The sequence below is a fragment of the Amborella trichopoda genome, chromosome 1 (assembly GCF_054954075.1).
Source record: "Amborella trichopoda isolate Santa Cruz 75 chromosome 1, AtrichopodaSantaCruz75HAP2 v2.0, whole genome shotgun sequence".
Lineage (NCBI taxonomy): Eukaryota > Viridiplantae > Streptophyta > Magnoliopsida > Amborellales > Amborellaceae > Amborella > Amborella trichopoda.
Window position 1 is genome coordinate 60,343,925 of NC_142336.1, and position 27,423 is coordinate 60,371,347.

Here is a 27,423-nt window from a genome sequence, read left to right on the forward strand (position 1 = left end):
TTCAAGACTTGATTCACCACCGGTAGGGACCATTAATTTCTATCATGGACTAATATATTGTAAACAGATTTAACTGAAAACTGGCCATCACACTCTATCTCCCACACCAACTTGTCCTCAACAGGGCGTGAGATATAAGTCCTATCAATATCTTGCAACAAATTTAGCAAAGGGAGATAAAGATTATTGTCGATCCGATTGTAAGGAAAAGTAATGTTCCAACTACTTATCATTCCGATACTCAACCATATTTGAAATTCTAGCGTTAGCCATCATAACTTTCTCAAATAATTGACGATAGGCTAGCTTTAATGGTACCTCGCCTAACCACTAATGGTGCAAAAAAGGCACCGATGTCCCCTTCCCTACGATCCATCTAATGTTTCGATCCACCAGTTGTTTGCAAGAATAAATATCCTTCGAAAGAAAGGATATGCTCTCCCTGCTAGTACCCTTAGATATCCACATCCTATGTCTATCCATGTCATATTTGGCCGTTAAAACTCTACGTCTGCTTCTTAAACTGAATGGTCATCCACCACCATTTGCACAAGAATGCATCATTCATGAGTGATAACCTTCTCAAGCCTAACCCCCCATCTCTCTTTGGGGTGCAGACTTTCTCCCACTTAATCAGATGATGCTTTCTCTCCTCACCAAAAAAAACCCCAAAGAAAGTTCCTCATTATGAACTCAATACGCTTAGCCACTGCCTTTGGCATATACAATAAAGACATTAGTTTCCAAAGATCTAACTTGAACTGAACTATTTGTATAACCTTATCCCCACGTAGTAAGAGTCAACCCACCACCAGAAATAGGTAAAGCCCAAATAGATAAAAAAGGAAAACATCAACCCTACAACCCAATATCTACACTAGGTTCCTAACCACCACTTCATTATATCCAACACCGATCATTGCCATCTTCACGAAATTCACCTTCAAGCCCATAATCACTTCACAACAAGTTAAGAACCTCCCAATTTTACTAACTTGAATACTGTCAGCATCACAAAACAACGTAGTGTCATCCGCATATTGGAGATGAGAAATCCTTGGGTCTCCTTAAGGAACCTGGAAACCTGTAAAATTACCCTTTGTAACAATATTATAAATTATGAGGCTAAAGCACTCTGCATACAAGGTGAACAGAAAAGGGGACAAAGGTGAAAGTGGATACAAAGACTAGAGCAAATTTTCAAGCTGAAAAACAAGGCAAAATGGATACACTCAACAAGCCACTTGCTAAAAACCAAGCTAAGTGAATAAGTTACAATCTTTTTACATAACAATTACAACCATTTCTAGCGTTATATAACCACGGTAAAATAAACTCAAATACCAACCCCTTATGAGACAATTACATATAAAGCAAGACTAGCTTATGAATTATACTTTCATAGCACAAATTACGCAAACTATGTCCCAAAGCTTAAATGCATCATGCAACTAATCTAAAAAAAATTTTAATAATAAAATCAACTAAACAGGGAATTAGACTGTCAAATTAAAATAGAGAAGCCATGTTTCGAACCCCTTGTGCCAGGGCCACGCAATCAGGCCCTATAAGGACTTAATTTTGTCCCTTCGGATTGTATAAAAGTGGTTCAATCTTACAAGAGTGTCTAATCCAAATGGGAAGAAATTGCAAACCTTAAAATCACTTCTTAAGATCTCAACACACTGGCAGTATCATCTAAAATAGAATGAAAAATGTTTGAATCGAATCAGAAAAAGAACAAGAGAGTTATGGTCAAACTACACATGGTGGTCCCTTGGACCACCAAAACAGTATTGTATGGAAATATTATGAACCCCTATAGGTAAAAACAGCGTTTTAAAAAACGTCGAGTCGAACCGGACTCGCCCGGTTCGACTCGAAAATCGTGAAAGGGGACCGGATCGCCTAAAAAATCGGAAATCGTCCGGTTCTAGAGAGAATTGGACGATTCTGTACAGTGAATCGCCGATTCACTGTACGGAATCGGCGAGTCCGAACAGTAAATCGGCGAGTCCGTACGGATTAATTTTTTTTTTTTTTTTTTTTTTTTTTTTTTGTTAATCCATAATAGATTTTTTTGTAATACTTGATCGATTTTTTTGTAATCCATGATCGAATTGTTTTTGTTTTTTTGTAATCCATGATCGAATTTTTTGGTTTTTTGTAACCCATAATAGAATTTTTTGTAATCCATGATCGAAATGTTTTTTTTCTTTTCTTGTAATCCATGATCGATTTTTTTGTTTTTTTTTTTTTTTTTGTAACCCATGATAGAATTTTTTGTAATCCATGATCGAATGTTTTGTAATACATGATCGAAATGTTTGTTTTTTTTTTGTAATCCATGATCGAAATGTTTGTTTTTTTTTTTGTAATCCATGATTGAATTTTTTGTTTTTTGCTTTTTTTGTAACCCATGATAGAGTTTTTTGTAATCCATGATTGAATTTTTTGTAATCCATGATCGAACTGTTTTTTTCTTTTTTTGTAATCCACGATTGAATTTTTTGTTTTTTTTTGTTTGTTTTTTTTTGTAATCCATGATCGAATTTTATGTAATCCATGATCGAATTTTATGTAATCCATGATTGAATTTTTTAAAAATTTGTGATTTTTTTTTTTTAATCCATGATCGAATTTTTTTTTGTAATCCACGATAGAATTTTTTGAAAATTTGTGATTTTTTTTTTAATCCATGATCGATTTTTTTGAAAATTTGTTATTATTATTTTTTAATCCATATTATTCAAAGAGAAAATGAGAGAGATGATGATTCTGAGGCCACCCTATCCCAGCCATATTATTCACATATCGAGTCCCAACAGCAACAGTGTAGGGATAAGCACGAAATACTGTAAATTAAATGGTTCATGCAGGGAAAGAACATATCAATATTCGCATATTCATTCAAAAACATGAAAATTCTTAATGGAGTACCTTCATTTTTTATTGAATTCCTAAAAAACAATATTTATAATGAATTTTAATAATTTTTTCGAATTTTTTTTAAGCTTTATTCTGACCGATTCACCCGATTCCTGATCCGGATCGCCGATTCGCCGATCCGAATCGGTTTTTTGGAAGCCCGATCCGGGTCACCGATCCGTTTTTTAAACCATTGGGTAAAAACATGATGAAAAACTTCTGAAAATAGAGTGACACTTTGAGACTAAATTAGTTAATGGGTTTGAAGCAAAGTAATTAATGGATATTTATGCATGATCATGGATTCTTATGCATATAGGCTATAACTCATGAAGGACCACACTATGAATAAGCATGATGAAAAAGATGATCAAATGGGGATTCTAAGATCAATGGAACTTTTCTAAATTCAAAACTCTAGCAAATATAGATGCCAAGGATATGATCTCATGAGAAAAGAAAATTCAATGGAGTTTACTTTGATAAATGCACACTATGGACTTAAGCATTAGAAAGGAGGACCACCATTAAGATCACCATTAATGGAATTCTAAAAACTCTCTCTCTTCAAATTTCTCTCACAAAACCTTAAAAGAAGGAGGGGAGCAACTATTTTCCAATATGATTCAAGAGTTGAGATAGTTAGGTTGAGATCTCATGATGTGCTTTTATAACATGGGTGTAACTTTGGATTCAATGAACACCCTTGATGCACTAATCCAAAGACATATGAGAGATTAATATACCTAGCCACCCATCCCAATTCAACCACTAGGATGAAGGGATGAGATTTTACACCATTATCACTCACCCTAACCTTAAGTTATGCCACTTTATCATTTTTGTCTTTGGCCCATATTTTTGTTCCAATTGTATCCAATATAGCCTTACAAATATATCTTTAGTTTTTTTTTTAATAATGTAGATAACCACAAAGTGATTGACTTTGATAAAAAAAGGGTCTTAATTTATAACATTACATAACAAAATATAATAATAGATAACAAGACACCATAACACAACCCCTTATAAACCAAGTAATCAAATGCCAATCTAGTCCCCCACCTAGGGATCAATGCCCAGTTGGGAGGTGATCCTAGAGTGAGGTGTGGGGCGCCATGTGGCAGTCTTATGGCCACTCGAACGCCACATGGTACTACTAAGTCAGGATTAAAGTAGAATTTGAGCCAAACAATATGAAAACCCTCATTTTTTTAGCAAATAAAATTTTGAAAAAATTATCTAAAATTCACATTAAATATTTAAAGTATTTTGAACAATTATTATGTTTTTCTCATTATTATAAAATTGAACAAAAGATATAGTGAGATCTCAGGCTAATAATTATAAGTATCAGAGTACTCCATTGGGCTAGTCCCAAATGATGTTCCGCCGAGTCTCATATCAACCGAATAGACCTATGTTCTACAGTCTAAAGCAGGGATACATAATTGGCCATATCAAAGTCGTTGAGCCAAAACTTTCGATTATTCGGCTCTCAATGGATTACAGGTGTACCCCCGTGAGACATGATCCAACTCAATTACAGGGGTTCTGTCAAAACACATGTGCACTAGCACTTCTAAACTCGGATAATGCATTTGGAAGAGTTGTTTCCCATACGAAATGAAAATGTACATACCATGTAATGGTCTCGTGTCAAGATACGGACTTATGTCCCATAAGTCTTGACTATTCCATACAGGGCGAATACTCAATAAATACTCGAGTTCTATTTTTCTTATTTGGATTATCCAAGCCCTGGCCAATTGCAGCTAAACATGAGGCTAACCTATAAAATCATGACTAGGAGGTGACCCTCACACCTTCTTGAGAAATTGCTTCCTCAACACGTGAACTCTTGATGCCTCGTGCGTACTCGGGGTAAAAGAATCTGAGCTCCATTTCGCAAGACGCTAAGATTTCAATCTCTCAATCGCTCCTACTGAATGTGTGATTACTAAAATTTAGGCCTTGATAGGCCATATTTCCAACAAAAGGATCCCCTTGTAGTAAACCTCTAGATGCATGGAAGAAGCCTTTTGGGCTACCATTTATGAGGATAGACAAGTGAGCTGAACCAAAATTCCAATTCTTCCATTTAGACCCAAAACCCATCTTTCTCATATTTTCAAAAAAATACTGCACTCCACTCCGTTATATGCTTTTTCCATATCTAACTTGATTACCACACCTGGCTCTAGACTCAAAAGCCTCAAATGAATACATTCTTGAGCTACTAGCACACTATAAAAAATCATTCTATCTTGAATAAATGTTGATTGGGTGTCAAAAACAACCGTTTTGAGCACTAGCTTAAGCCTCTCTGCCAAAACTTTAACCAAAATCTTATATATGCCGGTAAGGAGATTAATTGGTCGAATATCCGACAGTGAAGATACGATATGATCCCTAACAACTCACCATTTTCCATAAATTCCCTAACGATTTCCAACAACTCTACATTCACATCAGAACCTTTGGAAGGAAAAAAATAGGAACCCGTTGGACCGAGAACCTTATCACCAAGAAGCATGAAAACTGCTTTTTTTAGTTCTTCCATGGTTATCCCAGTTTTAAGATTTTCCGCCATCTCAGGAGAAATAAGCTTAAAAGACACACCATCCAGTTTAGGCTCAAAAGGAATTTATGCCGTGAACTCCTTTTGAAAGTGCGCCACAATACTATCTTTCCATGCACCTAGAACATCCTCAGCAATACCAGGAATAACAAGGCCTCGCCTCCTGTGGGCACTTGCAAGGCAGAATTTGTATTGCGATCGCCTTCTTTTAACCACTTCATCTTAGATCTCTCTTCCAATAATCACTAAGATTTTCAGCATTGAAACATCTTTCAACACTATTTGAAGATGCGCATTACTTTGACAGCAATTGAGCCGTATGTGAAATTTGTTGTGATTTGGAGGAAGTAATCGAGTCTCGACGAGGAAATGTGTCCCTGTGGACCTTTTTGGCTTTTCAAATAGTCAATGTTCAAAAGTCAGAATGTGAAAAATAATCGACCTGCAATTTGAGTGGTAAAGCTATGCTGGATTGTCAATTTATCATCTGTGCTAACAACTCTTGTAGGAATTTACTTAAAGGAGGCAGAGAGAGAGAAATGGCTTGAGCGCTTTCAAGTCTTTGGTTTGGAGAGAGAGATGAGTAGTGTTAATAATCCTTGGGTCTTGTTTGGTGTTGGTGCGCTTAGCCTCTTCTTAATGAACAGAAGGTTGAGGAACAAGGTCATGTCCAGGGATGAGTTTGGTGTCGCTATGTCTACTAAAGCTGATGAAAATTTTGGTGCTTTCATGGCCAAGTTTCAGCTGCTTCCTCCTCCAAAAACCCCACAACCTCTTTCTGGTCTCACTTTCGCTGTCAAAGACATGTAACCAGTTTCTTCTCCCCTCTTTGTTCTTCTTTTTCTTCCTCTGCTTCCTCTACTATCCATCCATTTTGTTGCTCATTCTACTGGAAATCAATCAAGCTCATGGTTTACTCGAGTGTTAGGACTTGCTTATGGCATTGGATTCGGCAACCAATGATGGTTTAGATTATTTCCACATGGGCAATTGGGTTCCTATCGATTCTGATAGACCCCATTAAAATTTAATCAGAAACCCATGATGGTATAAATTGTTTCCATATGGTTAATCGGGTTCCTATCTATTGATTCTGAGTTGACCCATGAAAATTTAATTTCCACAATTGCTCTCTGTTAGTACGAATTGAACCAAATCCCCAATTTTAATCAGAATCAGTGCTATTCTGTTTAAACGGATTTGATATATGTTTTCATGTATGTAACAAATTCTTGATTGTTTTATGTTCTGGGACAGATTTGATGTTGAAGGATATGTTACTGGATTCGGTAATCCAGACTGGGCTAGGACCCATGAAGCTGCAAAGCAAACAGCGCCTGCAGTATTGGCTCTCATAGAAGAAGGGGCCACTTGTATAGGAAAAACTGTCATGGATGAGATGGCTTACAGGTGAACACAACATTCTTCTCTTTATATTCCAGATATTCATCCCATGGGGTTTCTTATCTCAATTTCCAAAAAACTCAATGCTTATTGTTGAGTTACTACACCCTATACAACATCGACTACTTGTATGTGCAGTATAAATGGAGAAAACAAGCATTATGGAACCCCAACCAATCCATGTGCTCCTTCACGTATACCTGGAGGGTCTTCTAGTGGATCTGCTGTTGCAGTTGCAGCCGGGCTTGTAGACTTTGCCCTTGGTGTGATTTTGATCTGCAATACCTTGTCAAATGTCGGGTTTCCTTTAATGCTCTTCAACCTTTTCGAAATTTTAGACCTTTATGAATGTAGTTACTAGTGAAAGGTTTACTTTTAGAGTTGGGACATAGTTTATGAAGGCAAGCGGCAGATTAAGCCCATAGGTTGTATTCAATAACTTGTTTGCTAAATGAATCCTCTTTACTTTTTTCCCAGCTGTATGTTGCTTGAATTTTTGTGTATATTAGCTATGGGTGTAGTTTCCATAAGGTTGCAACCTTAAACAATTCAATTAAGGCACACCTTCAAATTTTATCGTAACATAAAATTTTGATGTAAAATATTCTTAGGATTATCTCAAAATCTAATTTCCTATCTAATTATAAAATTTTAAATTTTAAAAATGGTTAAAATCAAATAGATCTATATACATATGAAAATGTTGAAAATGGACAGTCTAGATAATGTGTTGTAAGATGTACTGTTTCTGGGACTCAAAATCTTTTTTTTTTCATAGTCATACGTCTCGATGTTGGGATGATCAATTAGAGGGTTTTTCAACATTAAAATAACTTTCTCCAATGGATTTTTGAGGTGCATCAGTAGTTCTACATTTTAAAGTTGCTACCTTATATAAACTTTTTCCATTAGCTATTGGCTTGAAATTGCACTGAAAAAAATGGAACTGATTCAACTGCATTAATATCCTTTCTCTGTCGCACTATCCTTGCATACGGACTTGACTGATAGCTCACTTATTTGTTGGGGATATAGAAATTCAGATTGAAGTGGCTTACTAACATCTGAATGATTTTTTATTAAATGCATGACTGTTGATTAATATACTGTCTTCCATCTTTTGAGGAACGTTAAGCAATAAACTCGAATGTTTATCTCGCATACTAATTCTCAATGATGTGGTTCTTACCATGTCTCACTATTGCATAGTATTCTTGTTTGGCTTCTTACCTATTATGGATGAGGGTATCATTTCTTGGCCCTACTATTTTTTCTGCTCATCTATTAGTTATTCCTTGTCTATTTGTTCCTACTCTTGGATTTAGAAATGTCAGAATAACATCAACATATAGTGGATTTGATATAGCCCTGAGAGACTGATATATTCTGCAAAACCTGCTTATACTTTGTCCCAAGAATGTTTTAGTACCGTACTATAAAAAATTATATTTATTTTTTAATTGAACCTGCTTTTACTTTGTCCAAAGAATGTTTAGTATGGTACTAAAAAAAGTTATATTTACTTTTTGATAGAAACATGTCATAAAATAATAAGCATCCTGGAATAGGTACCGATACTGGTGGCAGTGTGAGGGTGCCAGCAGCATTCTGTGGTATTTTAGGATTCCGGCCTTCACATGGAGCTGTTTCTACCCAGGGTGTTATTCCCATGTCTCAGAGTTTTGATACTGTTGGTAAGGGGATCATTTGGTTATTTGATTCAAATGACTTTTCATGAAAGTTTTCTATCTCTTCAAATATGTTGTGGTTGTAATCTAACATTGTAAATATGAGTAATATCAGGATCTTCGTTTACGATTTGGCTCTAATGTTCTATGAAAATTTTGTCCTTTGTAGTATTTGTATCTTCTTGATGTTGATGAGTTTATTCCAAATATTTTCATGTCGGTGACTTGTATATGTTATGTAGGATGGTTTTCTAGGGATCCTGGCATCCTGAGTAGAGTGGGCCAAGTGTTATTGCCATTATCGCATGCAAACTCCAAGAAAGTTGGACGTATTATAATTGCTGATGATTGTTTCCAGTATCTAACAATTTCAAGTGACCGTGTTACTCAAATAGTCATCAAATCCATCGAAAAGTTGATTGGAAGTAAGTGATCACTCTTCTGCAATCTATACATGTAATGTTTTAGATAACTAGTATTATAGTGTAGAATTTTGTATAAATTGGTTTAGTTCCCTGGGAAATTTGTACTAACATAATAAGGTAATCATCTATAACAGGCCAAGTGATAACTCATGCAAACTTTGGAGAGTACATGTCCTCTAAAGTTCCAACCTTGAAACCCTTTATCGAAGAATGTGAAAATCATGGAGGCATGATACCTTCCTTTGCAGCCCTTTCAAGTGCCATGCGGTTGCTTCAAAGGTCTGGATCTTCTTGCAGAAAGACATTCAACCTTTTTTCTGGCATTCCATGTATATTAGATATTTTATTGTGAGTCTTTTCCTTTATGGAGAAAGATTTGTGGTACATTTCTGGTAGAACACATTCTAGTATAAATGAAGTGCATTTATCTTGACTTAAAGGTAGCATAAAATTGTATTACTTTAGATTGTCTGCTATCCTAAAGCTGTGACAATAATTCAAAGTTTAGGAAAATCGTGCCGTCCCAATTTGTTGATTTATTATCTAGAATAATCTTATGACGTGATAAGTACTTTGTGTTGAAGTCTTGCAAGCTTCAGTGGTTCTTTAGTGGTCATTTTTCAGATGGGTTTTTTTGGTATCAATATAATTGAATGCTCATGCTTTTGAAACACAGGTATGAGTTCAAGAGAAATCATGAGGAGTGGGTCAACACTACCAAACCTGATCTAGGTCCTGGTATATTAGAACGGGTACAGGCAGCTCTCGATACGACAGATGATAACATTGATCTCTGTCACAACATAAGGAGTGAAATGCGTGCTGCTCTCAGTGAACTTCTTGAGGTAAATGCTTATTTCTAAATGTTACTAATTTAGCAAATTCAACAAAGAAAGGAAACGAAAAACAATGGTTGTATAATAAATCCCAAGATTAAGGTTAATGCACCCTTCCATTTTCTTCATATCCCTCCTTTGCTTAAGCTTGATAACAATGTCTTATTCTGCAAAATGAAAAACATGAATAATAATCTCAGATCCTCTTTCCTGAGTACTGCTCCTATAACCTGTCACAATTCTTAGGATCCTCATTTAGGATGTCATTCACTTTCTGTGCTATGACTTGATTCCTTTCTGTCTGTAGTAATGATTCATATGGTTTGTATGAAATTGTAATGTTTCCTATCTTGGGGCCTTTTCAGGTCCTTTCTCGATCTAAGAGGTGTTGAGGTCTTTCCTTATTCTTGCTTAAGTTTCTTTTTCCATTTTTGTGGTTTGGGTCAATAACAGGTTTCCCTATTATATGCACTATTTTCTTGTACTCATTTTCATGTCTCATACCACTTAGGATGATGGAATCCTCATAATCCCTACCGCCCCTGGACCTCCACCTGAACTTCAGACTGAGGGAGTATGGTTGGAGAATTTTCGGGCCAAAGCTTTTAGCGCCCTGGCTATTGCTGGGATGTCTGGGTCCTGTCAGGTAATCATTTTTGTAATATTTTGTTTGAGACGTTCTCTTCAAATTTCAAATTAATTGGAACTGGAAGCCTAGTAACTACTTATTGTTCAACTTTTTGGTTTGTGTCATAATGACAGGTTACCATACCCTTGGGAATGCATGAATTGTGCCCAGTGGCTGTCTCATTTTTAGCTCGGCATGGAGCAGATTTCTTTTTACTTGAAACTGTTCAGACAATGTATGGAATTCTTCAAGAACAGGTTGCACTCCTGTGAAGTTTGGAAACCTGGACCAAAGCAGGAATGGAAATTCTGCCATTATGCTCAAAGGGAAGTTAACTATTTTCCAGTGGTTTGGCATCGGTGTCCATGAAGCTCCTCATATGTAATATCTTGATTCTGCCCTTTGATGAAAATGGGGTTTATCAGCCAAACAAATTCGAAATAAGTTCAAGATGTATTGCAGAAAATCAGGCCAGATTTGGCTTCCTATTCATTATTTTGCTCTTGCATAGATTTTATTGTAAATCTACTTACATTTGATTACATTGTCACCTTCTAATATGGGATCTTTTCTAATTACACGATCTTGATATATTTGTGGTGAGTGCGGTTTTGGTTGTTCTCATTGTGTAGCTGACATTCCGTGCTCTTCTTTTTATTGGTAAACTAAATTCTCTCTATATTTAACACTCTTCCTCAAAGAGACCAGATTTGGCTTGCACACACAAACAAAATGAATTAAAAAAAGTGCAATTAATTGGCGAGAGCCGCTAAAGAGGTCAGCGTACTGACTGGATCTCCCTATGCTCCCCAGCCATGCACAAAAGGATTATAACTCTGCTTGCTTCTTGATTAAGTATTGTACATAAGTGGAGTTTATACCTGACTGAGCTTCTTGATTACTTCTACCAGTTTCAAAACTCTGAGACACAGTATATGTATGTGAGTAACAGAATCCACAGATCATAATAGTAAGGCTTTCGATAATCTGGACTCACAAGCAGAACACAGATTTAGTCCGCCAGGTTTAAAAGAGACCTCACACACAACAAACCCCAACTCAAGTCCCTCCTTTCCTCCCTTCAGGCGTTTTTCATTCCTGTGGCCATGATCATTTGTTAGAAAAAGTTGACTGCCTCTCCTGGAAATTAATCTTCATAGCCTTATATCATGTCGTCCCAAGAGGATGGCATTTTGATAGGCATTCTATCAAAGAATAAGATATGGTTCAATGACCCCATAATAGTTGTACATTCACTTTCAGAGATTTGGCTGGATAAATCTTTTGCAGTGTCCAAAGAACCACACTGACAATACATGCATATAAGAGCATTGCTTAAATAATAGTTGGAGCTCAAATACACTTCCACAATTTGGACTCCTTGAGGATCTGGGTTTTATCAATTTTGCAAGCTTGAGAATTTGTTGCATGAGATTTGTGGAGCGCCAAGACTGAGGGCATGTTGTGCATGCCTGGTTGCTTATGGTAGGCAGTAGCTGGAGCAAAAGTGGGTAGCTTTTGATGAAAGGAGTAAGACAGCAGTTGCATTCATGTTAAACGCAACTGATGCATGTTTCAAAGCTTCCCCTCCTAAATCAGATGCTTCTTAGGCTTGGCTTTTGAAATTTAGGCCCAGAAATTTGGACCATTTCTTTTGAAATAAAGCAGATTGGGGACTTGTTGACATCCTGGTCCTAGTTCCTATGCAACCTTGCCAAGCGGAAAACTACTAACGGGGCCTTGGCCTGCGTGGTCAGGTGGTGGAGCGAGAATATGATGTCAAGGATTCCAATCATACCCCTTTAACATGTCAAAAGAAAAAAAAAAGAAAAAAGAAAAAAAACGATAAAAAGATGCCCTCGTATACCCCATCTAAAACTGAGATTCAAGTTATTTCTATCATGCTCATGCTGTTATTAGTTTACAAAAAATAAAAAATATTAGGTTTGATTTTATATCTTCAAGATATCCCATAACCAATAGGGAACGTATGTAGCCTAAGAAAGAAGAAAGAAAGAAAATTAAAATAAGTTACATCATAAGGAACATTATATATGAACAACTTGTTTACGCAAAGGGCCATTGATATTGCATAGAGTACAGTACAAGAACAAACTTTTGAAATTCGAATATAGATGTGCAGAATTCCTGTGTTATTACAAATGAATCACTCGCAATTGATAATTAAGTTTCGAGGCTAAAAATGTGTCATGAATCCCATTTATCCCCACTTAAATTAGGACAATCACTTTAAAACACACCCAATTGAATAGAAAAGTTAGCTAGAGCAGCTTTAGCCAATCAGCTTCCAATTGTTAAACACCTGACACCCTACCAATAGTGTACAGTAGCAACAAGCAAAAGAAAATTCTAAATGTCATTATCATGAAGAATGCCTCCGGCCTTTGACATTCTCCTCCCACATCTGATCCAGTCTGCTCATGTGCTCCAACAAATAACCCGCCTTCCTTTTTGCCCTCTCAGTCCCATTCTTGACGAGCTCTGACAATGGTATGAATCCTCCGAGCCTCTGCAAAGTCTTGAGATGCTCGGGATTCTTCTTGCAAAGGGCTAGCAGGATTGCAGCCGCATTCTCCTTGTTATGAGCCAAACCTGTTCTCAACAAGTCTATCAAAACTGGTATTGCATTAGACCTTCCTATGGCCACTTTACCATCATGGTGACTTGCGAGCACGGCTAGTATCGCTAAGGCTTCATCGACCATGCCACTATTTGGGTCTGCTAGCAGTTTCATCAGCGGGTCCATGATCCCAGCCCTAACAGCCCTCGCTTTGTTGCCCTGATAGATGCAAAGGTTAAACAAAGCTGTGGCTGCGTCCTTCTTGCCTCTAGTGCTCCCTTCACAAAGCAACTGAATGAGGGCAGAAATTGCACCTGACGACCCTATTGTCACCTTGTTCTCGTCCATGAGTGAAAGGCTGAAAAGGGTGGCGGCCGCATTCTCTCTCGCTTCCATGCTGCCTGACTTAAGGACCTCGACCACATGGGGGATCGCCCCCGCCATAACAATGGCCCCTTTGTTGTTGTCATATATGGAGAGGTTTAGTATGGCGGTGACTGTGTGCTCTTGTGTCCTGAGGTCCTTGGTTGACATAAGGTTGACGAGGAGTGGGATTGCCCCCGCCTCTGCAATGCATACCCTGTTGTCTGTGTTCCTCTTTGCGAGCAACCGCAACTCCTCAGAAGCTCCCCGCTGCTCCTCAGGGGATCCATCGGAGAGCAGTTGTACGAGATTGTCAATGGCTGCTCTATCACCGGGTACTTCTTCTGCCAACCCGCCACATGACTTTCGTGACCTGCTACAACCTGAATTCTTAGGTTGCTCGACACCGTGGGCTTCACACCACTGTGCGATCAAGCTCCTCAACACATAGTTTGGGATGAGTGCAAGATGGGGAAGTGTCTGTTGTGTCTTAGGACACGTCTTGTGTCCGGAATCTATCCACCTTTGTATGCAGGAGCGTTCATAAGTCTATATAGATAATAAAACTTGAATAAATAACTCTATTAGAGAAGTTCTGATTGAGGGAAGGAAACCTAAAGTTAATAGAGATGAATTTTAATGAGATACCTGTCCAGTTGCCACTATCACGGGATCCCTCATCAATTCCAATGAAATGGGACAGCGGAAATCATCAGGGATGATAACAACATCAGCAGGTTTCTTCTCTGGTGAGCTTGCATTCTTGGCAGCACTAGCTTTGTCTAGTTGAGGGTCATTGGAGTCCTTCAAGCTCTGCAACCTGAGCATCATACGCTCTACATCATGGTTTTCAATTGTGTTCCCATTGCCTTCTGCGATGAAGGTTTGAAAGGCTTTGAATTCCTGTTCAATTGTTGAGATAGTAGTAAGTTGTAGTTTGTCTGCTAGCCTGCTCAACACTTTTTGGTCGGTTTCTGGCTCGGTTTGAATTGCAAAGAGGTCGGCACATAGCTCGGAATCAAGGAGACTTCCATTTCTTTCTTTGGCTCTTTTCAGTTGGGAAAGGACAAGTTCAACCTGGACATGAACATGTAGGATAAAATATGATAACTGCAATCTCATACTTGCTTTATGTATACATGTCCACAATAACTCAGATAGCTGAATGGTACCTGTTCACAAACTTCATCTGATATATTGAGCTGAGAATATGGCATCCTTCCAAGACTGTGCTCCAACTGTGATATAACTTCATGGAACTCATAGGTGATGCGCTTCTCCTCAAGAACCTTTAACAATCAAACCTCTGATTTGGTGAGAATTTGGAGAACAAGATTGAAATTATGGGGGGCAATTATGACTCATTAATAGCACTTGCTATCTGTAATTGATATGCACAAGACATACATTAGCATACTGTGACTTAGGATATGCTAGTTAATGGCATGTGATGCTATGAAAAAAAAGAAGATATTATTTATTGTTGATAAAAACTAATTTGATTTATCCTATTTGAAAAAATCATCTAATTTAAATGATATATCAGTAAACTAGTTTTTGAAAATTTATACTATTTTTTAATTTCATTTGATATTACCCTTATATACTTTCTTTCCTATATAAAATTTCAAACCATTTATATGATTTCAATATTTAATTTTTCAAGTTCATATTTATTTCAAAATTTCTTTTAGCTATAAGCATCCTATTCAGTATCTTAACCATATACAATGTTAAAAGCCCCAAATCTCTTAACCATATTTCTTCGTTTATTCTTTATCAATGGATTTGATATTAGAAGAATAGGAGATAGTCATTAAAAAGAAAAATTATGTCGGACCTTAAAAATAATAATCTATTAGGAGTTGATCCATATTATTGGGTATATTATGCTGAGGTCCGACCTCTCCCTGCGTGTCTATTTTTTCTTGTTTTGCCCATGGGTGTCTTGTTCCCAGCATTGGACCTCTAGAAAATTTTATTTTTTATTTTCTTCAAAATTAGGGATATGGTGTTGGGCATTTGGGGGTTTGTTCGATGTCTAAAACATCCGACAGCCCTAAACTTGGGCATCCAATGTCTCGAACATCGGATGACCGCATTTTAAGCCATTGGGACCCCAAGTTAGTGTCAGTGATGTAGCAGACATTGGACCGATCCCTAATACTAAACTTTCATTTGTAATGCAGCCCGACATTTGAATCATCAGTTAGCTATGTCGACATAGACCTACAATATCGGGCGGCTCAAAAATTTAATTAAAAGATATCCTTAAAAGTGGTCCGGTATTACCAACATCGGTGCAAACAAAAAAAAAATCATCAAATCCAATATCTGATATATCGAACTAAGACAAGAGCTCCCAAAGATATAGATGAATGCCTAATAATACTATTTTTTAAGGTAATTTTTTCAAATCATCATCATTTTAACCTTTTCCAAATAAGAAATGATATTTCTAAGGATTTGGAATGAAAAAAGAAATTATAATAAATTTGAAACCCGCCCTCGTTTCATTGCGTAAAAGGGGAAAACTGAGAGAAGTCAAACTGAGGCGTTTTAAGATGATGTGAAAAACAGAAGATCACTTGAGGCGAAAAGCAAGAATGAGGCAGTTGGGTACACAATCAGTGTGACAGCAGAGTGCAAATGCACCAATCAACATGAGTAACTAAAGCCAAAACACTATTAGCATTGTCAAATGTCACTACTAATAGAACCCCTTAGAAAAACAAATTCCCAATTTCTTTTTATTAGAGCCAATTCCAGCCAATCAAGGGAAGAAGTAAGAGAAGAGATATACATGGAGACGCACAACAGATCCATGGAAACAAGGACATGAGAGCAAAGCAGAGGGGAGCATGGCACAAACGAAGACTGACCAGGCGGATCTTGCTGGTGGATGGGTGGCTGAGGAGCAGCAGCATTTCTTTAGCTTTGTGAATCGCTGCAGCCAAATCCGGCAACAATGGGCGACAGGCGGCGGCAACAGCATCTGGAGGAGTAGATGCCATGAGAAAGTCTCTGAGCTCCTCGAAGAGGGGGGCGAGGAGGAGGATCCTTCTCATGAAGCTCCCGCACTCCTTCCTATTAAGGGGCGGAGGAAAGCAGAGCTTTTCGCTGCCCCCCATTCTCCCGATCTCCCCTACAAGTCCGAGAAGAGACTCAACCAATTCTTCCTCTCTCTCAGCAGCGGCCGAAGCTGGGGAGATCTCATCTCCATTATTATCCTCTGCAGCAGCAAAAGGGGAAGAATGAGTATTTACTCCTCCTCCATGTTGGTGTTGGGCCATCGCCCTTAGACTGGTGTTGATTTTCAGCACACTACTGACTACAAAATCACAAATGCATTGCCTTGTGATCTGATCTAGAGAGAGAAAGAGTATTTAGTGAGATATTCTGTTTGTTATCTTCGCTAATAACTCGATGGATGATGTCTGATGGGAAATGGAGGAGAGAGAAACAGAGGAATCGAGAGTGAGGGTGCGGTGCCATTTTATCGTGTGGGGGTGGTCTAATAATTGAAGCAATAAAAATTAGGGAAAAATTCAGTATCTTCAACCGATAAAGAGATGAATACGGTGCTCAGTCAGATAAATCAAATTCACTTCTTGAAAAACAGCGCGTATATCATGGGACCATACTCTACTCTGCACCTATGATTTAGAAGCCATTTACTTCCATGTTCCAAACCCAAACACTAGTATTTTTTTTTGGGAAATGATTTGATAGGATTGCAACCTTATTAAAATAAATAAGGCCCCACCTTATAACTCATTTAAAGTTGTAATTCAGGAATTGGAAAAGTTTCGCATCGATCTTCTCGTCGTGAACATTATGATTATAAATAAAAAATTGGGATTTCAAGAACTAAAAATTTGGCATAATGTAATAAATAATCTGGATGGTTCATGTCACCTTAAAACTAAGTGTTTAAAGATCCGTAAGATCTTTATCATTTTTTGAATTTCAAAAGTGCTTTCCGGACGAAGATTTGAAAATGAGGCTTTGTTTTATTTTCATAAAGCTTAAGCTTTATAAAACCTTCATCTTTTTTTTTTTTTTTTTGTAATTAGAAATTTTTTTTAAAGATTATATACAATGAGTCCATTTGTTTTTGGTACAATGAGGTTATAATCACTCTTAACCATACTGAATATGAAATTTAATAAGTAGAAGTGTGTCACAATATTTAAATTTTTTTACTTTGGACTTTGTGCCAAAAACAATGACACATCCTCAATTACTCAATTTTCGAATCCAATGGTCAACGATGATTGTGATTTTCTTATATCAAAAAATAAAGGGTTTTGTTAAGCTACACCACTCCCACTTTGTGGTGCAGACCCTTAAAGTGCTCACTAAAATACCCTTGAATTGTAATATAAAATTTTTCAAGTAACAGCATTTTTTGGTCATTTAGAAAGGTAGAATGTATATTTTTATAAAAAAATAGTAGCATTCTATTAGTAGTTAAAAACAATTAATTTATCTTGTGGGTGATATCATACACCATATCGGTGATGTCATTGTCCACTACTGTCAATCAATGCTTTTGTTTCTATTAAGAATTTTTAGCTTACTATTAACTAATTACTTAAAATACCCCTAAATTAAAAGTTACCATACTATAGGATAAGGGTATCTAAACGTTTAAAAATGTGGAGCACTTCAAGGGTCTACATCACAAGTGGTGTAGCCTAACAAAACCCAAAATAAATGGTCTCCTTGTATATATTTCCAAAAAGTCATATAAAGTTACAACATTAGTTATAGAAATAAGATTGCAATAATTTACACCGTCTATGTTATTTGGAAGTTATAGATATACTATGCAAATTTACACAAACCACACCCTTTTTCGTTAATATTATTCCAAATTTGAAAATTAAGACAAGTGAGGATGTTTACGCCATCCGGCTCGAGAGGGTTGGGACTAAATTAGCAAACATGCCTCTGCTTGGGGTTCAAAGCTCGAGCGAGGTTTTTTTTTTTCTCTTCAGTTTGAAATACAAAATAAATAAATATGAAGACTCTATGGCTCAAGTAAGATAGATGATAAAAATACTCTTGTTCAGGATTTGAACCCAAAGCGATCGGTAATTCAGTCATTTTTAATAAAATTGGCAGGAGGAATCTTACTAAAAAGTTTTAAAAAATTATTAATTAGTTCTCTTGATCCCATTTTCTTTGAGAAAAGAAAAAAAAGCATCCACTGGTTAAGTTGATTTTATGATGTGCTAACTTAGTTTAATTGGGGTGCATCTAACATTTTCTGTACGAGAAAGAAGCCTTCTAACAAATATATATTATTATTGTCAATAAGGGAAGCACGTCCTAGATTTCAACCCTGCCAAGACATAGCACCATCAAATCCCAACAACGAGTAAAATCGGAGTTTGAAATTTAACAAGACTTATGTTTTTCATGAGCGCATAACCCTGCTGGAGCACCTATCTAGGAGAATTTTTTTCTTGATCTATTATTTTGAGATCTACTTTAGAATCACCAGATAACTATTTAAAAGGAAAACAGATTTTATTTTCTCAAACACTTTTTAAGTTAGAATGTCTAAATATTAGACAGCATATGTTCAGTTGTAATTTTTTTTTTATTTTGTTTTAAAGTAGATGTAGAGCAAATATCAGATTTGTGCTATCAGCTGCGGCTTCACCCAAGGGAGTAAGTGAACATGATGCTCCTGCAAGAACACATGATGATTGACGGAGTGATTTGTAGGATAGAAGAGAGGAGTATGGGCAGCACGATGATGGAATAGTCAGCCTTCCAGCAAGATGTGGTGTGATGAATCTACCAAACAAACAATGAAAGAATGCAAGCTGAGGTCCATTATTTTAAATGCAAGCTGTAATGGAATAACACTATCTTATATTTATTATTATTATTATTATTATGTATGCCTTCCCTCTAATGTCAATACTTTTTTCCTTTTTTCATTTGAATCATCAAAGTGAACTTCTCATACGCGTTAGAATAATCACTCTCTCACTTGCCCTAAACTAATAACAAAAACATTGGTAGGTTAGTGCCACTCATTTTATTTGTCCAAACAAAACAACTGTTTGGCAATTGGAATGTTTCTGTCATTTTCCTCTATTCCCTTTGGTACACATGCATCAAAATTATGTATACAACTGCCCAGAAAGGCCAGCTTGGGCATTATTGAAAGGGATTGTCTATCATTTATCTTTTTTATATGGAGGTCACAATCATTTTTGTCTCATAAATTTCAAATTGAGTGGTTGTAAGAGTGTCATTAAATAGACACAAAGTACCAATATATATATATATATATATATATATATATATATATATATATATATATAATTTAAAACTCTGATTTTCAAAAGAAAAGAAATGATACCTCTTCTTTTTCTTATTTCGCATGAAAAGTTATTTTGTTCCCCCGGCCTGGCCAGTACTTAGGCCAGGCTATTCCTTGTTTTTGTTCCAATGAATGATAAATCAAATGATTTACCTGATTAAAAAACTAAAAAATTTTCTTTCTTGTTATTGAAACAGTTTTTGTTCTTATTTCACTCTTATAGAATCTATTCTAGAATAGAATACGCATGTCTTTCTTATTTATTTACTTTCATTCTATGATTCTATTCTAATTACTATATTCTTTACTTTTTATTTTTTTTCATAAACTTTGTGACCCACTCCAAGCTATCTAATTTGACATCGAATGAATGGGAATAATTGTGACCTCCATATACAAAAGATAAATGGTTTTTTTATATACAATCCCAAATTGAAACCTACAAATTATCTGCACCTTAAAAAACAGATTCCAGGACTTGAAATAATCCATCTCACAACATTGTTTTTTGAAGTATCCATTTTAAATTTTCATGGATCCATTAGTCTTTGCTATTTTGGGAGCCTCAAAGTTTATGGTCAGGGGCAAAACTGATTTGCAAAGTTTTCCAGTATCAAATTTGATTTTTCTGATATGGTTCTAGACTAGAGTATGGCCTCAACAGAAATCGTAAAGCCGCAGCCCTGCCGAAATCACTGTTTTTTGCTTTCCATAATAAATGAGGAATTTGGGGAACTAATTAGACTTTTCCTTGTTCCCATTCCACGGCATAAGATTGATGTGAAGCCACCTCGCTCGGCCCACGCCAAAAGACCGTGTCTATGTCGTGCACATGCTCAGTCACTTATGGTGACCATGTAGTGCACATGCTCAGTCACTTATGGTGACCATGTATTCTACTTAATTTATTCAACACCTGGTGCATTATTCTTCATGGGATGGGATTTCACAACCTGGATCGGTGAGGCAAATCCTTAATCCATAGATCTATATTGGATAACTGGATCCACGGATCGGTTATAAATTGATGATCCAAAAATATATTAAGGCATAAATCAAATAAAATAAAAAATTAAAATAGAGCTCTATAAGATGGGGACTTAGTGGAATTTTTTTTTTTTTTTTTTTAAAAACATTAGATAACCTTCAAATAAAAATAAAAACATATATTAAAGAGTTTTAGGGGGTAATCAAACTAGGACCTATACCGTCTTAGAATCAGTTCAGTCCTAATCGATTTTCATCTGAGTTGACGATCTAGATCGGAAATAGTTGGGTTTTGCCAAGTCCCTACTCGACTAAATTTGTGGTACGCAAATTAGGTAATAACTTGCAAATCTATTTCTTCCTTTGACTATAAAATTTGAGCTCAAGTAGATTTGCAAACACATGAAATAGACCGTCCAAAAAAAAGCAGCAAGATAATTATATATTTAAGATTTGAAATCCATTTTTTCTTTATCTGCAATCGTCAGGGCATATCTAGGGGTGTTCATGTTCTTTGGCTCGAGAGTTATATTTGTAGGGAGATTTGAGGTGCAGCTGTATGAAGTTACAACACTTTAGAAAATACCTTTCCTTCTTTCTATGGAACTTTTAAGCTATGGTGTCCATATTCCAGCGTGTGAGATATACAGTGATTAATCTTAATTCCCAATGCCTTACATCAGCATGCTGCAATTAATCTACATCACCCATGGTTGGGAATGGACCGTGGAATACAAAGTGGTCTGCATGATAAATCTGGAATGCAGTAGTTAATCTCCACCATCTAAGCCAAATGAAGGAGGGATAACTGGTGGCGTACCATATATCAATTAGGTTGTAAGTCTATCCCACACTCTCAAACGCCATTTATGGGTCTTTGATTCAAATTAAAAAATAAATTATTCAGCATTTTGAGGATCTTTCTCTTTGCATCGAGTAGCATTTTAAAATCCGAATTGATAGGGGGGTTGGCCCTTTGTTGGACTGGTTCAGATCGGCTGAATTGGCATTCCATTAAAAAAAATAGAAATAATAAAATAGAAAACTGAAAAGAAAAAAATGTTGTACGGAACCATCTTTCAAAAACCATATTGAAGGAGAGAGAGATGGACGATGAGATCTGTGTGCTCCCTGCTTTTTTTTTTACCTCTGGAAAAAGGAGTGGAGTAGAACCCCATTTTTCCCACGCACTGAATTTTTTAAAAAATTGTGACACACAATATATGTGGAATAAAATGTGTTCACCATTCTTGGGCACTCAGATCCTTTGTGTCATTCTACCCGTTCTATAAAGGCACTAAATGACTAACGACAACAATATAAATATGGTGTTAATACATAGGGTTCATACACAACTGGCATACTCTAAACATCATAAGGCTCTATGAAACATAGATATTCGAATTCGAGGGTCTGATCATATGTAGATATTTGAAAAACACTGACACGCATGTCGACATTTATAGAAATAGGTACGACACCCCAATTGAGTGTCCAAAAGCGTGTTATGTTTTGGACAAATTTCATTTATGGAATGTGGCATTTCTTTGTTTCGAAAGACCTTTCTTCATAAACATATTTTATTTTGAAGAGAAAATAATTATTTTAGAACTAGACAATAAAAGTTATCCATGTTTACATATTTTAATTTTGAAATGCTCGTACTTCATAAAATATTTTTTAATTTTTAAAGATGGTAGTTGTCCATGGCATGCTTATAAAAGTAAATTTTAAAAATGTCCATCATTTTATTCAGAATAAGGAATAAAAGATATGTTCATTTTAATTAATAATCAACCTAATGGCTTTTAATTTTTTTCTATGTTATGATGCAACATGGATTAGATTATAAACCAATTTTGATGGGTAAAACTCAGATTCACAAAATAATAATTTTAATTAATTTATTTAATTTAATTATGTTTTGTGAAGCTTTACTATTATTATGACATGTGAATTGTATTATATTCAAATGTAAATGTATGTACAGAATTAATATTTATAAAAATTCACATTTCTGACACTCGTATCTATCATAGATAAATATTTATCAAAAATTCACATTTTTGATAAATATCCCGATAATATTTACCAAAAACTTATGACACTCGCATCCGACATTTGTGTCCCGTTTCTGGATGATAAATTTGGGTTTCTATGTTTCCTCGTTAGAAACCAAAAGGCACAATAAAGTTATCCTATTCGTACCCAAGTTTCTCCTCATGTGGATAACACAGAACACGTATCGGCATGGGAGTAAAATTTGCACGCTAGCACACACGTATCGGCATCCAGGGAAGGGAGTCGAGGTGCTCAATATAATGCCATTTCGCCCGTCCATGTGCACCGCTTTTGAATGGTTAAGGCAGGGCAGGGCAGGGCAGGGCATCTGAGTGAGAAAGAGAAGAGGAGAGAGATGGCGTCGAAGCAATTTCTCCCGCAGAAGCAAGACACACAGCCGGGCAAGGAGCATGTTATGGAACCAACCCCTCAAGCCACCTGCCCTCACCATAAACCCTCAAGAAAGCTCGAGGTAACCCCTCTTTCTCTCTCTCTTTCATGTGTTACACCAGTTTGCTGGGCTACCTGAGGATCCGCACCATACCAATTAATTCCAGGGAAGAAACTTGGGGTTGACATGAATATGTATACATATATATTTTGGGTAAAACAGTTTCTTCTGCTAAGTTAAGTTAGGTGTGGAAATATATTCACGTTAATTTTGCAATGGTATGAAAAGATGCGGGGTATATGAAAATATGTTCACGCGATCCATACTTGTAGTCTCTCATGTTTTCCCTCTAAGTCACTTGTTTTAACATCTCCTGTGGAAAGCCTGAATGAATTACGGCTGAGTGAGAGTGGGTTAAACCATACAGGGGCCTTCCTTGCCTTAGTGGGAGTCGATAATACATTGTTATCAAGGGGAGTGATAGGTTCTCAGGACTTCAACTAGTCTCAAACCCCAAGTCTAGTTTTTTTTTTTATCAGTGTTATATTAAGGGACTGCATCTTATGAATTGAATTCAGTTTAATTGAGTTGAGTGGTGCAATGATGTGTAGGGGAAGGTGGCCCTGGTGACTGGTGGCGATTCGGGAATTGGGCGAGCAGTTTGTTACTGCTTTGCAGATCAACGGTGGCGTTCACTTACGTAAAGTCACAGGAAGACGAGGACGCTGAGGGATGCCAAGTCTCCCAGTGCAAGAAATCCCTTGTGCATTCCCCCTGAGCTAGGGTTTGAGGAGAAAATTGCAAGAGGGTAGCGGACCCGGTCATCAATGCATTTGCAAGGTGAATGCTTACAAGGGGAACCCAAAGCTGCTGGATTACACTTCGACAAAGGGAGCGATCGTGGCGTTCACTAGAGGGCTGGCTTTGCAGGTGGTTAAGAGCGGTATACGTGTCAATGGTGTGGTCCCTGGGCCCGTGTGGACATCACTCATACTGGCCTCGTTCGATCCGATCCGATTCGATCCGCAGGAGGTTGAGACCTTCGGTGTAGAGGTGCCCATGGGAAGGGCTGCACAGCTCCCCTCTTATGTCTGCCTTGCATCTCAGGACTCCTCATACTACACTGGTCAAGTCCTCCATCCCAACGGTGGGAAACCTCAACTCGTTATTTACTTGGTTCTTTTTTATGTTTTTTCATTGCCTCTCCACAAGTTCAATTATCCTTGTTTTTTCTACTCTTTCATGACCTTTCAATTGCAGGCACAAGTTTGTATCCCACTTTCCCTGAACTTTTGAGTCCCATTGTAGGGGTCCTTTTATTAGTTTTATGAGGTTGGAAACAATAGAAAGCTTTATACGTTTCATGATGTTGAACTAACTTTATACTTTTTATGAACTGGGTCGGGTAAAAAAAAAAAAAAAAAAAGACTACAATGTCATATATTAAAGTCTATTTCAAGCAATAATTAACTTTAATGGCAAGATTGTTTTAAAATTTTTGGATCGAATCAAGAATTGGTCCGGATAGTAGGGATTCACCGGTTCACCACATTGATAAAAATCGTGTGCATAGCTAGAAATTGGTCCAGGTATTTATTGACGCCAGTGATCCATATCAGAATCGATCCAATTTTAAACTATGCCGACGGGGACCTAAACAGGTTTCAATAATCAACGGGTACTTAGGTTCTTCACTGCATCTTATCTGTAGCACAAGGTTTACACCAAAACTAAGTGCGCCATGGTGGAACTTATAGCATCTATTAACGGTACATGCTATGTACCATGTACATTAATTAATTTTTGGGAAGGGCCTCTCTTTTTGTGAACACTACACTAGTTAAGGTGTATGTACCATGTACATTAATTAATTTTTGGGAAGGGCCTCTTTTTTTGTGAACACTACACTAGTTAAGGTGTATGTACCATGTACATTAATTAATTTTTGTGAAGGGCCTCTCTTTTTGTGAACACTACCCTAGTTAAGGTGTATGATGATGCGTGTTTTTTTGGCAGGTGGCGTCATTGTGAATGGGTGAGGGTGGCGAGAGAGATGTTTATGCATGCATGTCTAAATATGGTATGTGCCTTGGCCCCATAAAATCCTGTAATTATACGGGAAGAATACTTCTGTACTGTACTGTTTGGTGGCTTTGAATGTTAGGTCTGGTGTATGGGATGTGGATGTGCTCGCTCGTTTAGACTAAGTAATGACGGATGTTTTATCATTTCAGGTCACCGAAATTTGAGAACTTTGTGATCCATTCCTAGTTACCTTATAAGACCTACTCCACATTATTTATGTTCACTTGGATCTCCAAGATGCTCCAAATTCATGTATTTGGAGTGTTCAATGACGAACTCCAAAAACCAGGTTCCATATGTTGAAAATCTAATTTGGAAACGGGGTTCTTGGAGAGGGAAGAATGAATGGTAAACTTTGGCTGTGCTCTTTTTGTTTGATTTGGAAAGTGTTTCGAAAATGAGTTGCAATGGGAGGGTCAAGAAATTTTTTTTTTTGGTAAATGTTCGAAGCTTTATTAAAGAATTTAAATAAAGAAAAGAAAAGACAAAGATAGATAAAGCAAAGAAGTTCCGCCTTCAATGAGAGTATGTTATATCATTGGCTTCACGATAAACATGCGTGAAAGAAATATCGACATTTAGTTTGAAACGGTATGTATCTGGTGGGGATCAAAAGTAACACTGGTGCATCTTCATTATACCTTTGAGAAACAAATTTATCTTCATTATACTTTTGAGAAACAAATTTTGTAGATTAATGAAGACGTTTGCTTTAGATGCCGTTTGATTGCCAGTCATTTGTTTTGAATAATCTTTTCAAAGTTTCCTTGGCTGAGTAACTCGAAAGGTAAACATAAAAAAAGCAGATAAGCGGTGCCTAGGCTCTAAACAATCGAATTATAGCCTAAACAATAGAGCCTATAAATGTGGTTTTAATATCGAAAATCTTTGTAATAGTTTTAAAATATATTTTTATATTTAATTATAAAATTTAAAGCTTTGAAATAAGTGTAAATTGATATATTTATGAAATCTTGAAAATTGACCGTCAAAAAATGTGTTATAAAATACATTATTTTTAAAATTTGCAATCTATTTTTTTCTTATGTCTATGTATCTTGATGTCGAGATCATCAATTTGAAATTATTTGAACATCAAAACAACCTCTTCTAGTAAAATTTGAAATTTTTGAGGTAGGCTCAAATTTGATTTGTTTAGAGAGCCTCAGCTCTCTATAAACTTTTGCTTTAAAAAATTGTATCCAGCCTTTGGCCGAACAAAAAATTTGTGACAAATCTTTGGCCGCTTGGTGTACACCCTGAAAAATAGCAGTAAAAAGTTTTGAAGTGAATAAAAAATTAAACATTTATAAAAAGGGAAAGTATATAGGGAGTATTTGCATTTGATATAAGGTTTTCACATTACTTTTGATATAAGGGATCCAGTTACTATTGGATGCCATATTGGGTGGTGGTAATTATTTCATTGACGAAGTTCATATTTTAAAAAAAAATTCTAGAGTTTTATGATGTATTCAAGGCATTAAATTTTACATCAAATGGTTGTAAGGAATAGTGATCACTTTGTATGAAATATAAATGATGTTATTGTATACAATCCCTACTAAAAATATTTAAAAATCTTGAAACCCTCTTAGCAGAAATCACTAGAAGACAATACCGACTAGAAGACTGTAAGGATGAAAAGTACATTAAAAATAGATTATAGAATGTTGATTATCTTGCATGTTTCGTAAACTAAAATGAAGATAGGGCATGAAAGTTCTTTTATAGGGTATATTTCCATCCAAATGTTTTGTCAAGCTGGCCGGGTTGAACTGGAATTGGCCTCTGGCTGTCTAGTTTAGCTGGTTTTAGCATGTTTTTGTCTTTTGAGTTCTTAAGATGTTGAATTTTTTAAAAAGAATTATTAAAAACTAGAATTTATTTGTAATGTATTTTTTTAATGTTTTTAATCATTTTAGTAAAAAATTATTTGGACCACGAATATTTATTTTTACGATTGTTTCTCTTTTTGGAACATTTCTAAAGTACCTCTTGATTATTTTTTTTAAAAAAAAACCTTTTCACTCAAAATCTATTTTTAACTATGTTTTAGACTTTATTTAAAGGGAAAAGATGGGATTAGCCCGCCAACTCATATGAACGTATAAGCCCA

General features: G+C 36.3%; 3 protein-coding genes across 10 annotated transcripts; 2 read left to right on the forward strand and 1 right to left on the reverse strand.

Moving 5' to 3' along the window:
• Positions 1-5,603: 5,603 nt before the first annotated feature.
• Positions 5,604-11,093, forward strand: AMI1 (amidase 1). 7 transcript variants are annotated; one of them, XM_088851220.1, is made up of 9 exons: positions 5,604-5,965; positions 6,767-6,919; positions 7,052-7,176; positions 8,482-8,607; positions 8,844-9,026; positions 9,161-9,305; positions 9,703-9,871; positions 10,374-10,508; positions 10,625-11,093. In XM_088851220.1, exons 2-9 carry the CDS (start codon positions 6,900-6,902, stop codon positions 10,760-10,762), a joined length of 1,041 nt encoding a protein of 346 aa, XP_088707346.1. In that variant the 5' UTR covers positions 5,604-5,965; positions 6,767-6,899; the 3' UTR covers positions 10,763-11,093. The 7 variants fall into 7 exon arrangements, 6 of the variants coding, with proteins under 6 accessions (XP_088707346.1, XP_088707371.1, XP_088707351.1 ...); XR_016043820.1 differs by lacking the exon at positions 5,604-5,965 and adding an exon at positions 6,056-6,315 and having other exon boundaries at positions 10,228-10,508; XM_088851225.1 differs by lacking the exon at positions 5,604-5,965 and adding an exon at positions 6,056-6,556.
• Positions 11,094-12,556: 1,463 nt separating this feature from the next.
• On the reverse strand, positions 12,557-17,117 carry LOC18440528 (U-box domain-containing protein 13-like). Of its 2 annotated transcripts, none has more exons than XM_011627520.3 (4): positions 16,317-17,117; positions 14,607-14,723; positions 14,083-14,511; positions 12,557-13,983 (listed from the first exon to the last, which is right to left on the reverse strand). In XM_011627520.3, the coding sequence occupies exons 1-4, from the start codon at positions 16,725-16,727 to the stop codon at positions 12,874-12,876; spliced, it is 2,067 nt and encodes a 688-aa protein (XP_011625822.2). In that variant the 5' UTR covers positions 16,728-17,117; the 3' UTR covers positions 12,557-12,873. The 2 variants fall into 2 exon arrangements, with proteins under 2 accessions (XP_011625822.2, XP_088707335.1); XM_088851209.1 differs by having other exon boundaries at positions 12,557-13,957; positions 16,317-17,106.
• A 6,922-nt stretch (positions 17,118-24,039) lies between these two features.
• On the forward strand, positions 24,040-25,426 carry LOC18440527 (glucose and ribitol dehydrogenase). The gene is made up of 3 exons (XM_011627519.3): positions 24,040-24,366; positions 25,236-25,254; positions 25,384-25,426. The coding sequence occupies exons 1-3, from the start codon at positions 24,279-24,281 to the stop codon at positions 25,424-25,426; spliced, it is 150 nt and encodes a 49-aa protein (XP_011625821.3). The 5' UTR covers positions 24,040-24,278.
• The last annotated feature ends 1,997 nt before the right edge of the window (positions 25,427-27,423 follow it).

Coding starts and splice junctions, on each gene's coding strand:
- AMI1 (XM_006850671.4), top strand. CDS start 6,089: ATGAGTAGTGTTAATAATCCTTGGGTCTTGTTTGGTGTTGGTGCGCTT. Junction 6,316..6,766: donor ACTTTCGCTGTCAAAGACAT/GTAACCAGTTTC, acceptor GTTCTGGGACAG/ATTTGATGTTGAAGGATATG. Junction 6,920..7,051: donor ATGGATGAGATGGCTTACAG/GTGAACACAACA, acceptor TTGTATGTGCAG/TATAAATGGAGAAAACAAGC.
- LOC18440528 (XM_011627520.3), bottom strand. CDS start 16,727: ATGGCCCAACACCAACATGGAGGAGGAGTAAATACTCATTCTTCCCCT. Junction 14,724..16,316: donor CCACCAGCAAGATCCGCCTG/GTCAGTCTTCGT, acceptor TGATTGTTAAAG/GTTCTTGAGGAGAAGCGCAT. Junction 13,984..14,082: donor TGATAGTGGCAACTGGACAG/GTATCTCATTAA, acceptor TTATCTATATAG/ACTTATGAACGCTCCTGCAT.
- LOC18440527 (XM_011627519.3), top strand. CDS start 24,279: ATGGGAAGGGCTGCACAGCTCCCCTCTTATGTCTGCCTTGCATCTCAG.